The 15,553-nt window shown below is 34.0% G+C and overlaps 1 protein-coding gene and 1 pseudogene across 1 annotated transcript; both read right to left on the bottom strand.

Annotated features, from left to right (window-relative positions):
• Nucleotides 1–229: 229 nt before the first annotated feature.
• LOC111897788 (uncharacterized) lies at nucleotides 230–2,115 on the bottom strand. Its single transcript, XM_023893739.3, has 2 exons — nucleotides 781–2,115; nucleotides 230–601 (listed from the first exon to the last, which is right to left on the bottom strand). Exon 1 carries the CDS (start codon nucleotides 1,845–1,847, stop codon nucleotides 1,206–1,208), a length of 642 nt encoding a protein of 213 aa, XP_023749507.1. The 5' UTR covers nucleotides 1,848–2,115; the 3' UTR covers nucleotides 230–601; nucleotides 781–1,205.
• Nucleotides 2,116–3,202: 1,087 nt separating this feature from the next.
• Nucleotides 3,203–7,106, bottom strand: LOC111897732 (UDP-sugar pyrophosphorylase-like; annotated as a pseudogene).
• Nucleotides 7,107–15,553: the final 8,447 nt, after the last annotated feature.

Genomic DNA, 15,553 nt, shown 5'->3' with positions numbered 1-15,553 from the left:
CCATTTGGTTCACTGGTATGTGGACAGGAAAGACGAGGTGTGATGCCAAGAGTAGAAAAGAATGAGTTAAGGTTGTGAAATTCACCCCCCCCCCCCCCCCCAATCGGTTTGGATAGATTTAAGCTTAGTATTAAATTGTCGCTCAATAGTAATAAGAAATTGTTTGAAAGTTGCAAAAACATCATATTTACGTTCCAAAGGAAAAAAACCACATGAATCTGGTAAAATGATCTACACATAACAAGAAATACCGATGACCATCAACCGATGGGACCGGTGCAGGGCCCCACACATCACAAAACACAACATCTAGAATATGAGTACTTTTAATTGGAGATGGTAATAAATGAAGTTTTGAAGATTTTCCTACAAGACATGAATCACAAGAAATACTAGAACTATTGTTTGACAAAGGTAAATTAAACTTTGATAACATAGAATTTAAAAGTTGTGGATGAGGGTGACCCAGTCGATGATGCCATGTGTAAGAGGACGCACGAACAGTAGAAAGGGAGACTTTAGGTGGAGCTTGTGGAAGGATGAAGGAGTAGAGACCTCCATTATTTGGACCCATGTGAAGGATCTTGTGGGTAGTTGCATCCTTCACAGTAAAATAGGTAGAGTGAAACTCAAAATAAACATTATTTTCTAGGAAAAATTGTTGAACAGAAATAAGATTTTGTGTAATGGAAGGAACATGGAGGACATGATTAAGATTAAATGTGTTGTTAGGTGAATAGAAACGAGATGAGCCAATGTGTAAAATTGGTAAGCCCTTACCATTGCCTATATGAAGGTTGTCGTCTCCATAGTAAGCTTTAGATTGGTCAAAATTAGAGAGATTGGAGGTAACATGGTGACTCGACCCCGTGTCCAGAAGCTAAGAGTTTGAAGCATGTGAGCGAGAGTCAGCAAAGTTCGCTGATGGCGACAAGCGAGTCCTAATTGTATTAGGATCACGATTTGGACATTGTGATGGTACATGTCCTATGCCACACCTGTTACATGTCCCATACACAGTGTTCGGATTAGATGCCCAACTAAATTGATTACGAGTACCTTGATTTTGGTTGTTGTAGTTTCCATGCCCCCCTTGATCTGTTGTTTTGAGAACGGCCACTGTTATTTTGGAATCGGTTCGTATAGTGTGCTTGGTGTTGCGAAGAACCGAGGGGTTGCAGTTGGAAACCTAATTGGGCAGCAAGTTATTGGATGGCTTGAACAGCCTCTGTAGAGTTTTGTGACGAGCCTGGTATGGTGGCTGGTTTGCGAATGGATGCTACTGTAGCAAAGGCTTGTGCAGGAGGGACCTCTGTAGAGGTTTTGGAGACCATATAATCATGATCTAATAAAAGAGAGTGAAGATCAATGAAGGAAATAGGTGTTTGTCGAGCAAGGATAGTGGACTTGAGACCATTGTATTCATCACGGAGACCAGATAACACAAGCATAACGATATCTTTTTCTTTCATAGGTTCACCTATGTTAGCAAGAGCATCTGAGTATTCTTGAGCCCTAGTGAGATAGGCGATGGGTGATTCATCAGGTTTCATTTCAATCTTCAAAAGTTGAGTCTTCAAGGTGTACTCCCTGGAGGATGTGCGAGGGGCAAATGCACGTTCCAAAGCCAGCCATAGCTCCCTTGAGGTGGTTCCCTGTACATGTTGGAAAGCCGTTTCTGAGATTGTAGACAAAAGAAGCATCCTGACATGGGCATCATTGAGTACCCAAGTTGTATAATCTGGGTTGACTTGTGCTGTGACAGCTTGTTCCTTGCCTTTTTCTGAAGATGTTGGTGTCGATCGATAAGATAGTAGATGGAGGGCAGGGGATGGAGCCATCAACATAGCCAAACAGTTTGTTTGTTACTAGGAAGGGTTGGATCATCGTTTTCCAATACCCATAATTAGTAGAAGATAAAGTAAAACCAAACTTGTGTGTGTTGTGAATGGTTTTCTCGGCTTGAGTTAAAGCTACGAGAGTTGTCATTGTGTGTGTGATAATCGGAAGAGATGAGAGAGACAAAAAGGTTGTGTCTTACAGGAAGCCGATTGGAGTAGGAAGGCCGATTAGGGTTTTGGCGAACAGGCTCTGATACCACAATAAACTTGGTAAACACGTTGTATTATTTATTAGAAGTACAAAATACATAGGGATATATATTAGATAATATTACACTTTAGTACCATAAACTATTATAAGTGTCTAGTCTAATAATTAGGATAACAGATTTTGATATCCAAATTTGTATATGAAATTTTCGAACTTTTCCGAAATTTTGGACATAATACAAAATAATGTAACTTGAAGAAAAAAAACACTTAGATGACTCTTTTTAACATAAATCAACCGTGTACAGATTTATTTGCTTGAGATCTCACTTCATATATGGGATTAGAAGCCATTGGATTTGAATTATCCATTTTATACTCAAAACATATATAAAAAACTGCTAGAAATATACATCTATAAAGTCTCTCCAACTGTTTAATCCAAATATCCGAACGATTACAAAATCATGAAGAAAAATTTTCAAAAACCAAAAATAAAAAAGGATAATCCAAATATATGAAACATTGGAAACTCAATGTCTGAATGCATATACGAAATTTTGGATATGCAACTTTCCCTCATCAAATGCAAGAAACCTGTATAGAGGGTTTAGTTAGTTAGTTAGTTAGTTAGTTTTTTGTTGTTGTTGTTGTTGTTGTTGTTTTTTGTTTTTGTTTTTGTTTTTGTTTTTTCTTTATGTTTTTTTTTTTTTTTTTTTTTTTTTTTTTTTTTTTTTTTTTGCAATTTTAGAGTTGATGGTGAGGGAAATTAAAATCAAACAAACAACAGCAACCATAGATACCATCATACCATCTTCATTAACTTGTCATCATTGTCGTCTTCATATCTATCCCACCACCTGCAGTTACCTTCATCTTCATCCCTAAATAAATAAATAAATAAGAACAAAAATCAAATCTGAAACGAATGTTTTGTGAAGAAGATGAAGTACTTTGGGGTGATGAAATCATGAAGATGATGTTGGTGAAGGCAATGGTTCTCTATTTTTTCTTCCAAGAGTAATTTCAATTTTAAGTGTTTTATTAAAATATAATATAAATGTTAATTATTTTATATTAATTTAAAATCAAATAAAACTAGAATTAAATAAAAAAAACTCAACATCAACACCATATCAGCGCCACAGGGATGCCCCACAGACATTAAATAAAAAAGTAAGTTAGTTGTGGTGTGCCAAACATAATCTAAGTTGATATGGATATAAAATGTGCAAAGATTTTTGCCTCAAGGCTTCAATCAGTGCTTCCCTGATTCACTGTAGCATTTTTCCAAGTCCTCCATTTTGTTTATTTTAAAACCCCTAATCCTTACTTCCTCTGGCAATCCACTATTCTCTTCATCAACACTTTCAATTCCCCAACCTTTATTTTGCACTGCTCATCCCACTTTCACCTGACAAAAAACAAAAAAACTACAATTATAACATCATACTTTCAATGTTTCTTATTCAGGCAATGTACTTTAAAGTACAATGATGTAATAAGAAGAAATGAAAGCATGTTGCTATTTCTAACATACCTCAGCATCATCAACTGAATCGATAACTAGGGTTCCATCCAGTGACAAATCTTCAATAAGAGCATTATGAAACAGAGTTGTTGTTTCCTTTGACTTTCTTCTTAACATCAGAAAATGTAACAGCCCATTTTGGCTTCCACACAACACGTGACCAAACCTCCACCTCTTGGCCATTAAACACCTTTAAAACTGGATCATCTATCTTTATACCCGCCTGAAGAAAAAAAAATAGATTATTCTATTAGAGTAAATTACATTTTGGCCCCTGAGCATAACTAGTTTTGGCAATGTTTGTCCCAAAAGGTTTTCTCTTTTGTCGTTTGGTGCTTATTGGAGGTTTTTGTAATGTTGTTGGTCCCTATTCCAAGTAAAATGAGTATATTTTTGGGACCAAAATCGAAAAAAATCAGCTATAGTTAGGGACCAAAAGATTCATTTTAATTATGACACAAACCAAAAACATTACAAAAACATAAACTAAGGACCAAAATTGCAGAAAATAAGCTATACTAAAGGACCAAAAATGTAATTTACTCTATGATTATTAATTTTATAGTAAATTAAATTTTTGGTCCCAAAAAGTTCTGTTAGTAATTTAGTCCTTATTTGAGGTTCTTGCAACATTTTTGTCCTCTGGGTATAGCTGATTTTTGCAATTTTGGTCATGCAAAACTATGATAATTTTACTTTGTAAATTACCAAAAACGTCAAATAGCGACATAACTTACAAGAGAAAACTTTTGGGACCAAATTTGAAAAAAACCAGCTATACCCAGGGACCAAAACTGTAAATAACTCTTATATATCTAGATAATTATCAAATTAGTTTGCCTGACCTTTCTTAGAATCACGCTATTAGATCTGTAAACTGCTGTTTCTCCAGAAGTGTTAGGCACCTATCATTTTTATATAAAGTAATTAATTTAAATACTCCTTGGAATATTGTGTTAATAAATTTGTGTAGTACCTTTGCAGCATCATCATCAGGATTGTTCTTCACAGGTGCATATGCAAGCCATGGATCTGTCACCAAACAAGTCAAAAGATGGTCAGAATGGCAACACTGTAATTGATGGAATAATCACTTTACTTACAGTAAATCCAACTCTTGCTGATGGAGGCAATGTTTTAGGCTAATCTTGCATCATACATTCTAACCTGGCTGATGATTTGAATGTAGTTTTAATTTGTTGAATCTTTTTATCTGTAATCCTAAGAGATCATTCCATAAGCAAATTAAGAGGAACAGGGATCATAAGTGTTACGAAACCCTGAAATAGGGACAAAATTCGAAGAAAAAAAAAACTATCTTTTTAGACCTAAACTAAAAAAAGATAAACCCAGGGACCAAATTAATTTGCAATTTTAGTCTTGAAAGTATAGTCAAAATGGGTTTGGACTTAGGATCAACAATGGAAATCTTTTTCTAGAAAGTATAACGTGTTTTAATTATAATATTAATATACAAAATATTTAAAAAAAAAATCTTGAATTTGTTATATAATATGTTTAATTCAAGAATTAATTGTATATTTATTTTAGATTATAAAGAACAATAGAATAATCTATTGTGGATTTTATGTATATTAAATATAAATTATATAAACAAGATTAAATCCACACTTAAAAATATCAATCCATATAATTAGAACATAGTATAATTAATAAAACGATGGGTAGATTACAAATTTCATCCTTGTTGTATAGAGTCTTTTTTGAGTTTGGTCGAAGGGTAAAATGGTCATTTTGAAAAACCAAATAGCTGTCTAGTTACATTTAACGATATAGGGCCCAAGAGTAATGAAACCTTGACATAGGGACCAAAAATTAAACAAAAAAATCTTTGTTGGACTTGGACCAAAGAAAAATTTCGAACGATAGGGACCATTTTGGCAGTTTCCTTTAATAGAAACTCTTAATAGTCTTAGGTTTTTAAATAGAGTGATTTATAAGGTTGTTAGCAGTTAAATACACTTTTAGGAAACAGAAAGAATGCATGAGGTATGAGAGAAGTTACTTGGGGTTAACACACTCCTTTATTGCTACCACTGGTTTTTGAGAGTTCATCCATGTAAGGCCCAACCACAAGAATTAACTACAATAAAATGTAATCATAAAAAATCAAAACTTAATAACAGGAAAATCACTCTAATAATAAAATATAAAGTGATATATTATACTTGGTTTATGTTGCCTGGGTATGGAGAAAAGCCAGTGTCACAATTGACATCTCCATCAGGATGACTTGTTGCTCTAAGAAGAGTATCCAATTCATTGTATTCCACATTAATCGCCATTTCTATTCCTGAGGGTATTTTTGTCAATATAAAAATAATTTAAGAACCATGACTCAATAACAAGATAATTCAACAAAACTTAGCATCTGAATGAGTAAGCCTTGTAATGCCTCCAATAGCTTCTTTGGTTTTTTGAGGAACAGAAAGAGAATTAACATGCTACTCTTTAGTTGCACTTACTCCCAATGCTGTAGGAATTGCTTGAATAAATAAATAAATTAAATAATTTTGTATATCAAACTCTATACGATAATATTATTAAGGCATTCTTTGAAATGAACCTTAAATAGGAGTCCATTCGTGTCTTGAAAAAACACAACCCCTCTTAAACCATAATCTTTCCTAAAAGAGATGGTTCCATAAAGTATAATGAGATAGATATTTTAATAAAAACAAAAACCAATCAAATAAAAAAATGCATACATACCATTCTTTAAGAAGACCACTTGAATAAAGAAGTGAATGAACATCACCATGACAATGAGGTTTTTTCTTATAAGAGAAATAAAAAGGGTTTATAATTTGGAAGATTACAAATACATATATATGCATTAATTACAAACTGCACCTGTATTCTGTACTTATTGTGTGGATTAACAGCAAGCCTAGCATCATTATCAGCCAAGCAAGCCACCTTTTCCTGAAACATGGTACCATGAATTTACAATGCCAATTATGCCCTTCTACTGTAGCGAAAAGAATACCCAAATGTGATGCAATTACTTGTTTTAAAAGTTTTACTTGTGTAGATTTCATCCCAAAATAAGAATTTGATTCTAGGAGTTGTAATGTTTTTGCATAAATGTCATCTGAAGTCATTATCACAAAAGGTGCTTCTCTTCTACATTCACCTACAATTGGACAATTTACCAGTTTTTAATATATTGATTTTAAGTTTCTATTGTGCCTACGAGAATAAAGATAACATGTTCATGGGGAAACAAAAAGTACCTTTAAAAGTTGATCCTCCGTGACATTGTGTAGTTTCATACCCACACATACTACATGGAACTCGGTGAGGAACTTGTGAGGATCTTCATTCTCCAATCCTCTAAAAGTTGGGAGTAAGTGGATAAGCCCGGATTTTAGTTCTAAGTTGGTGGCGGCTGGGTATGTGATGCAAAGAGGTTGTTGAGTAACCTCTTGTCTTGACCATTGACGGAGAGTTTGTTCGGGTGGTGGGTTTGGAGGTGGATTTCCTCCAGGGATGTCTGGCATGGCTTGAGAAGTGGGTGATGTTTCTGTAGGTGAAGTGTTTAGGATATTTTGAACAGGTGAAGAAGGTGGAGTGGTATTTATGGGTGAGGATGGTTTTGATGAGAGTGATGGGCTTTCTTTTTCTGAGGCTGATACACTTGAGAGGGGTATATCCTACCAAATGTTGATGACTGGGGGAGTAGATGATGAAGAAGTACCGGAAACCGGTTGCCTCTTACGAAGCTTGGCTTGCTTCCTTAACTTCTTTGTAGTGTTCTCTATCTCTAAGTCAACTGACAATGGTGTACCTGTACGGAAAGATCTAGGCATAAACAATTAGAAATACCGTGTCCCCGACAACGGCGCCAATTGTTAGGCATGTCAGACCCAACAAATAAAGGGGTACAATATACTCCAAAAGAATCTCACTATATTGCACTAAAAGGTAGTACAAGGCAAGCAGGGTCGATCCACAGAGACACATGATAATTAGTCTATACCTCTTTGCGCAAGGTACTATGGTCACCAACAGTAAAGAGGGGGGTTTTGAATGCAATAATTAAAACAAACAATTAAAAACACAAGTAATCAACTAAAAGAGTGAATTAAATTCAGAAATGGTAAGGACTCCAACCTCATGTATGACAACTTAGCAATGTAATTCCAAGATAACATGATATTTGCTCAATTCTATCTAAGTTGGTACTTGAAAGTGTTAACAAGCTCTAACACTTCCCATTCACCACATTAATTAACCAAAACAAGCTCTTTGATTAACCCTAACCTTACTAACCTAATCTAAACACGCTCTTAGAATTAGATTGAAATATTGCATTAAACTTTATGTGAATGTTCCCAACAACACCCAATACTCCTCACAAGCTTGGGAGCGTAAAAGTGTGTGAATAAGATTTACACTAAATTCATTTAATGGAAATCAGTTTAGTGCTTGTTACTTGTTCAATTTCACAAAACAATTACGGATTTTGTAAAAGAGATAACTTGAATGACCCAACCCTAATTCAATTGGCCAGTAAGAATCACAATCAGAATTAAACATTCGATTAAATCAAAATCAAATTCACTAGATAGAAATTAAAAGCAAACATCAAGTCATATGATTGAAATCACAACTAAGAAGTCAAGACATGAAGTTGGAGAAACTAGGGTTCTAGCCACACATGGCTAGAACTAGATCACAAGTTTAAAAGATGGAAATGTATGCAATTACAACTTATAAATACTAGAAATAATGTTTCCAAATAATTGCTAATCAAACCCTTGCAAAAACCTTCGAAAATCCTTCTCAAAAAGTGCTCTGATATGTTGTGTCCCCCCCCCCCCCCCCCAAAATGATCCAATTTTCCATAATATGAAAAATAGAAAAACTGGCAAAAGTTAGTTTTCTTGGGCCGAACACGGCCCGTGTTCAACATAAGGCAAAAAGGGCACGGCCCGTGTTCAGCTTGGTCAACAGCTTTCATTTTTGGTCAACACGGTCCGTGTTGGACATAGAGTAAATCTGACACGGCCCGTGTTCCCCTCTGACTCCGAAGCCAAACTCGATTTTTCCAACTTTTTCGTTCTTCGTCCGATCATCACGAAATATTGACCAATGCTTCCCGACACTTCCCAAAGCGCGTTCCAACCTCTGGTTTACCTGAAAAAGACATGAAAATGTGCAAACAAGGTTGTTCTAGAGACTAACATAAAATATGATGAAATGCAAGACAAATGAAGGACAATTATGCTAAATAGATGCATGAAATGTGACTAAAAAGTGTGCAAAAAGGTGCACAAATTGCACCTAACATTGTGTCAAATTTAATATTGATTAGTTACAAACATTTTTCTATGAAAACTAAATTTCAATGAATCAATTGTTATATAACAATTTAAGTGGAAAAATTCTCATTATTGAAATACTAATATTTAACATATTTAACATTTTTAGAGGTGTTCCAATGATTAAATATTAAAAAACTAAATCATTTTAGTTCTAAAATTTCCCAAACTTTGTGTCTTAGTTTCAAATGAAGTCAAGGATGTTAAGATAAATTTTCTTCCATTTTTGATATGTCTAGCTATTTTTCACCGTTTTAATGTGGTTTTATGATTTTTTTTATTTAAACAAAAAGAAAATTCAAAACCATAGAAAACAGTAACAAAAATCGATGAAACTCACTAAAATGTAATCATTCACATTAGCGGTTATCCACGAATTTACCTAGGATTTATAGACCTCAGAAAGTATTTTATATGAATTATTGCTCTATTTACTTGCAATAATTATAATAATTCGAGAAAAATGAATTATTTTCTGAAAATTTGTGGAACATATCATTTTGTTGATGGAATTCTGGAGAAATCGGATTTGATCAGAAAGGAAGTTTTAGATATTTATCTGGGAATAAATCCTTTATGAACCTATTTGAATGCTTTTTAACAACAAACTTTGATGATCAAGCCTCTAAGCTTGAAGATCATCACATACATGTTGGTTTTTGGGTGACATACTAACTCTAACATCATAAAAATTGTGTTTATGAACATATGATTCATAATCCATCCATAGAATGGTGTAGAAGAAGAAGATATGTAAGAAAACTTGAGATTTTGATGGAAGATTGAAGGGGGAATGAAGGATTTTCATTTTACCTCAAGAACAACTTCAAATGTTGATGTTTTTGAGTAGAGATGGATGAAATTTGCTGCCAAAATTCTTGGTTTAGGATGAGGGTGAGAGAAAATATGGTGGTGTGTGTGAGAGAGAAATGAGAGACATGAGAAGAGTGTGGGAGATGAGGGATGTGATTATGATTTTGGGGAAGAGAGGTATCAGGAGGAGAGATCCGACTTTTGAATGGAAAGAGGGGTTAATTTTATAAAATTTAAAGTATATTTTATAAAAATATCAAGGTTTTATAATATATACTACTTAACATAACTTTTATTCACAATACCTTGATTTTTGGCTTATAAATTAAGGGTAATTGGTAATGACCTAAATTTTATTTTCCTTAAATGAGTTTTCATAATTTTAATTATTATAAGATCATATTATAAGTTTCATAATTATTTTTATAGAATTTTTAAGGTTAAAGTTTATAAATATGAATTTTTATGGCTTTTTGGGTTTTGGAGTTTAATAAACTTTGAATATCAAAATAGATTGAATCTTTGAGACTTCAAATTATTTTTGTGTTTCCTAACTCCTATTCAAGTTAGAAATAATGTTTGTAATTTATTTTTATCGGTTTATTGGCATTCGATGTAGTGATTTCGAGATTTAAACGAAATTGAGGAATCAAGTATACTAGTCATAGTTTTCAACATTGACTTAAGTTTCTATGAGACATTGACCTAATTTCTACTTCTAGGTCAAGTGCATGATGTGTTTATATGATTCATAAAAAAGTATTCGAGTCAAAGAGTGACCCAAATATGGATAGTCTCTACAGTTAAGTAGTTACAGAATTCACATATCAATATCAAATCTAAGTACACCATCCATTGTTTCTATCTGTTTCCAAGTTTCTACTAGGTTGTAACTTAGCTTCTAGTTACTAATTCTAGTATGTTTCGTGCCTATATGTGCAACTAAGTTTAGTCAAATCTAAAACCGACTCGAATTTTGACGGTTGTCACAGTCTCCCCCGGTTGAAAGAATTTCGTCCCAAAATTCAATTCGTGACATATTCTATTAGAACTCAGCCGACTACATTTGTATAGCTGGAGAGGTGGTGAGTTGGAGAACTCTTTGATTATTTTGGGTTAATTCCTTAAGTGAAGAGCCTAATTCTTTAGCTATAATCAAAGTAATGTTTCCTTAATTCGAGTTCTACAATCTAGATTGCGAGAAATTAGGATCATGGAAATCATGATCCGACTATGGCGACCTAGTTGAAAATATTATCTAGTTAGATATTATCTAACTTAAAAGAGCAGTATAAGTGTTTGTTGAAGCACCAACTGCATTGAGCGTTAAATCCGCATTGATCCTTAAGTCGCATTCTGTAACAACCCAAATTTATTTTCCATCATCTATATTACTTTCCGTTAGACAAATATTATTTCGGTTGTAAGGTTATATAGTGAAATAATTTAAATTAAAATGATTTTAATTAATATCTAAAAAGACTAGTTAATAATTAATATATATATATATATATATATATATATATATATATATATATATATATATATATATATACACTAGGTGTGAGACCCATGTGTCACATGAGTTTATTTAAAATATATATATATAAAATTCAAAATATTTGAGAAGTTTGAATTTATAAGAAAAGTGAGAATTGAATTATAAAAATTAAAGTGTTTTTTTTCTTTTAAATTTAAACAAATAATTTAAATAAATAAATATAGGAAATTAATGAAACTTTAATTTAGTAATTTTGAAATTAAAAGGGAAGTCGATTAATGAAATTGATATGCATTTATTATTAGATTTAAATAATATTTGGCATTTAATAAAATAGAAAAAACATAAAATGACAAGTGGAATAAAAATTAATTTAAAATTACCATAAAATTACATGTGGCAAATTGAATGAGAGTATAACAAGTGGCAAAAAAACCTTCATTTATTAGAGTAGAGTAGGTGTGAGACCCATGTATTACATGGGTTTATTTTAAAAGAATTAAATATGAAATTTTAACAATTTGAAAAGTTTGAATTTATATAAAAAATAAGAAATTTTTTGAATTATTAAAATTAATGAGGCTTTAATGTATTGAATACATTCCATATATAAACACCTTCTAATAAATACCTTACATATAAATGTGGAATTTTCATTTAATAAAATGAAAAATACAATAAAATGGCAAGTGGAAAATAAAAAATTTAAAATTTTTAGAAAATGTCATGTGTCCAAATGAATGAGAAGATGACATGTGGCAAAAAAAACCTTCATTTATTAGAGTATATATATATATATATATATATATATATATATATATATATATATATATATATAATTCAATTAAATGGGTTTGTAGGATTATAAGGTTAAAATAATTCCTTAAAAGGGTTTAAATGAAATAGAAGGGCCAAAACGTCATTAAACAAACTGAAAATGTTAATTTATCTAGGGTTAGGTTGAAAGGGTTGCAAGATTTATACTTGAGGGGCTATAATGCAAAAAAAAAAATCGGATTAAAACCCCCATGGGTTTCAATCGACACAATTATGGGAGATTAAAGCATTGGACATTATTTTTCCTTAGGCCACGTACATTCATTCTTCAACTTGTGTTGCTTGCGTCGATTAACAAAGGAAGAAAACAGAATCCAATCGGTTCTTAGGCTTGGAGCGTGCGGCAAATAATAGAGAAAGAAGAGAAGAAGGCAGTGACGATCACTAAGTGGGAAAGGGGGAGGTGACGTGAACTGAGAGGAGAAGGAGGGAACAAGGGCTGCAATCATCGACTTCGTGAAGAGGATTGGAGTTTTGAAATCGGTCCCAAGTGGTGGTATGTATTGATTCTTCCTTCTCTTGTGTCCATACTTCAATTGCTAGTGATTTGGTTCACATAATCTTCTTCTTTTCACTTCAATTCTAGTGAATTATCATATGTCCGATTTCCAGCCATGTGAGGTGTGTTCTTGGCTAATTCTTGCTGTCAAAATTCCTTTTGAAAACACTTCATCATGTGAACTGAAATACAACACATGCGAATGGGTTTGAACAACTTTTAAAAGAAATACAACAATTACAAATTTACAATGGGTTTGAACAACTTTTAAAAGAAATTACAATGTGAACTGAAATACAACACATGCGAATGCTCCTAAAGGTGATGTGTCTCTAAGTGCCACTTACTCGATGATTCCTAAAAAAGCATGTAAAACGAGCGCCAACTATAAAATAGTTGGTGAGTACTCACATGTTTATAAAATAATATAGTTTGAAATCATGATAATTAGAATATTGATAACAGTTTCCATAAACAATGTTGATTTCTAAAATAGGTAAATAAGTTTTCATGAATAGAAGTTCGTTGCCAAAGCAGGTAATAAAGTTTCCATAAATAGAAATATATTGCAAAAATGAGTAAATAAGTTTGCATAAACAAAGTTCGTTGTCATCATGAGAGATAAAGTGTGACAACCCGAAACTTCTATTAGTCAAATTCAATCAATGTTAAAATTGTTTTGTTGACTTTTCGTATTGTTTAAGGGTTCATTTAAGCATTCTAAGCTTGAGCATAGCCAAGGTTGAGGTTAGGAAAGAGTCAGCAAGCCATAGGGTGACAAAATCGGGCCATACACACCCTTAGGGGGAGTGTACGGCCGTACACATGGGTGTGCGGCCGCACATTCACCTCTTGGCCGCACATTCCCTTCTAGGCAGTACACCCACCTCTATATAAAGGGTAGCCCCCTTTCCTTTCATTCCTTTGACACCTTGGCAGCACACAACACTTTTTCCTCTCAAGTGTTTTCAACCACAAACCCTCCAAAGCTTCAAGAACGTGAGTAATTCATCCTCTAACTTGATATCCATGAAAGACCACTCTATATAAGCCTTAAGTACGCAATATTCATCATATTCTTCGTGTTTGGAAGTGAGTGCGGCCGTACACCCCCCTTTAAGGTGGCCGCACACTCTTAAAACACCCTCCAAAGTGAGAGTTTGACTTCCATACTCGAGATAGACATGGCCCTAGCCTTATTGCACCTTGGAATTGACATTTTGGACATCTTCATGTGGGGTGTATGACCGCACACACCTGTGTACGGCCGCACACACCCTTGTGCGGCAGCACACTCCTTGTGTGGGGCAGCACACTCCTGTGTGCGACCACACACACACCCTAGGACCATAAACCCACTTCTAGAACCCTTAACGTGCACTACAATCGAGTATAGACCTAGAACACTTCATTGATGCAAGTATGGACCTTGAAAATACCACAAAGGCACCTCTCATCATGAGTGTACGGCCGCACACACCTTTAAGGTGGCCATACACCTCCCTCATGCAATCCTTTAAGGTCCTAACACTTAGTGCAAGTAGTTCCAAGTCCGTAGAGTGGTTCTCCATCACATCTAGTAGTGAAATACCCTCATTTGACTCATTTATGTGTCGTTACGTGTTAATTAGGATCAAATTGTGTTCAAGGCTTCACTTGAACATCTAGCTTTCCGTATCGATCCTTCAATTAGACCACTCACTCAAGGTGAGTTCATACCCGTATGTTTTTTCGAGTTTTTCATGTTTTCAGGGGGGAATACAAGCAAAAGTACAAGGAAACTTGTTCTCAAAATATATTATTTTGTTAAGATAATTATATTTTCAATATGCTTTTAACACGGAGAACAGTTTTACCAAACGATTAAGAAATCAACTCGTAGAAATAGTTATCAAAACTAGAGCAAGGAACTTATGAATCATGTAGTAAAATGTATCGTTTTATAAAGGATTCATGTTAATCACAAAAGGATTTTCTATATTATTAATTGTAAATTTGTTAGTCTAAGTTGGAGACACGTCCTTGGTAACACTCACCACCAAAACAAAGTGTAGGACTAGCACTTGTAACCAGAATCTCTTGTAGGGAGAGTGTGACTGTTGTGTATAGATCTATACGGGACTGACAATCCCGCACCTTGTTGCTAGCTATAGCCGGACCGGCAGGTCTATGGGTGACAAAGTCATAAAGGATACTGGCCCCGATACGTGCCATATCAAGTTAATGTATGGTTATAAAACTCACAACCTAGATAGTAGAGATTTACTTTTGTAATAATGAATCAAGTGAACTAACCTCAAAGTAATAACTGATTTAATTACTAGAGGGTATTAATAATACCTTCAGGATTTAATTCACCACATATTTATTAGTTTTATTTATGTAATAAGGCTAATATACCTCACTGGGAGTAACCAGGGTTTTCCAAGGAACAAAAACATCCAACTTACCAAGAACAAAAACATCCAACATAAAATACTATAGGAGTATTTTAGCTAGAGCCAAAATTTGTATACAGATTCATTCCAAGTGTTGCTAACTCTTCTTTCTTAAGCAATAACTTACTTGCGTTAGTAACCTTTCTGTGCTTATCGCTTGGTAGAATATTTTTATTATCAGGATGAGATATGTCTTGTTTCATATATCTCGAGGACTTACCATCCTCTTCTTCCTGATTGTTTCTAGAACAAGATGCCTCCCCGAAGAAGACCCATCAGAAGAACCGATGACACACCACCACCACCACCACCCCCTCAGTTCGACCCTATCATGTTCCAGGCAGCGGTTACAACCACCGTGACTGCACCAATGGCACAAGTGAACTCTGGTGGGGCTGGAGGTGGAACCGACTCACAACGGCAAGACGGAAGTCAAGGACATCAAAAGGAGTGTTCCTACAAGGACTTCATGTCCTTAAAACCCAAGTCCTTCGACGAAAATGGAGGTGTTATCGCTCTGAATCGATGGTTCGAG

Source organism: Lactuca sativa, chromosome 6 (assembly GCF_002870075.4).
Source record: "Lactuca sativa cultivar Salinas chromosome 6, Lsat_Salinas_v11, whole genome shotgun sequence".
Lineage (NCBI taxonomy): Eukaryota > Viridiplantae > Streptophyta > Magnoliopsida > Asterales > Asteraceae > Lactuca > Lactuca sativa.
This window is presented reverse-complemented; position numbering and strand designations above follow the sequence as displayed.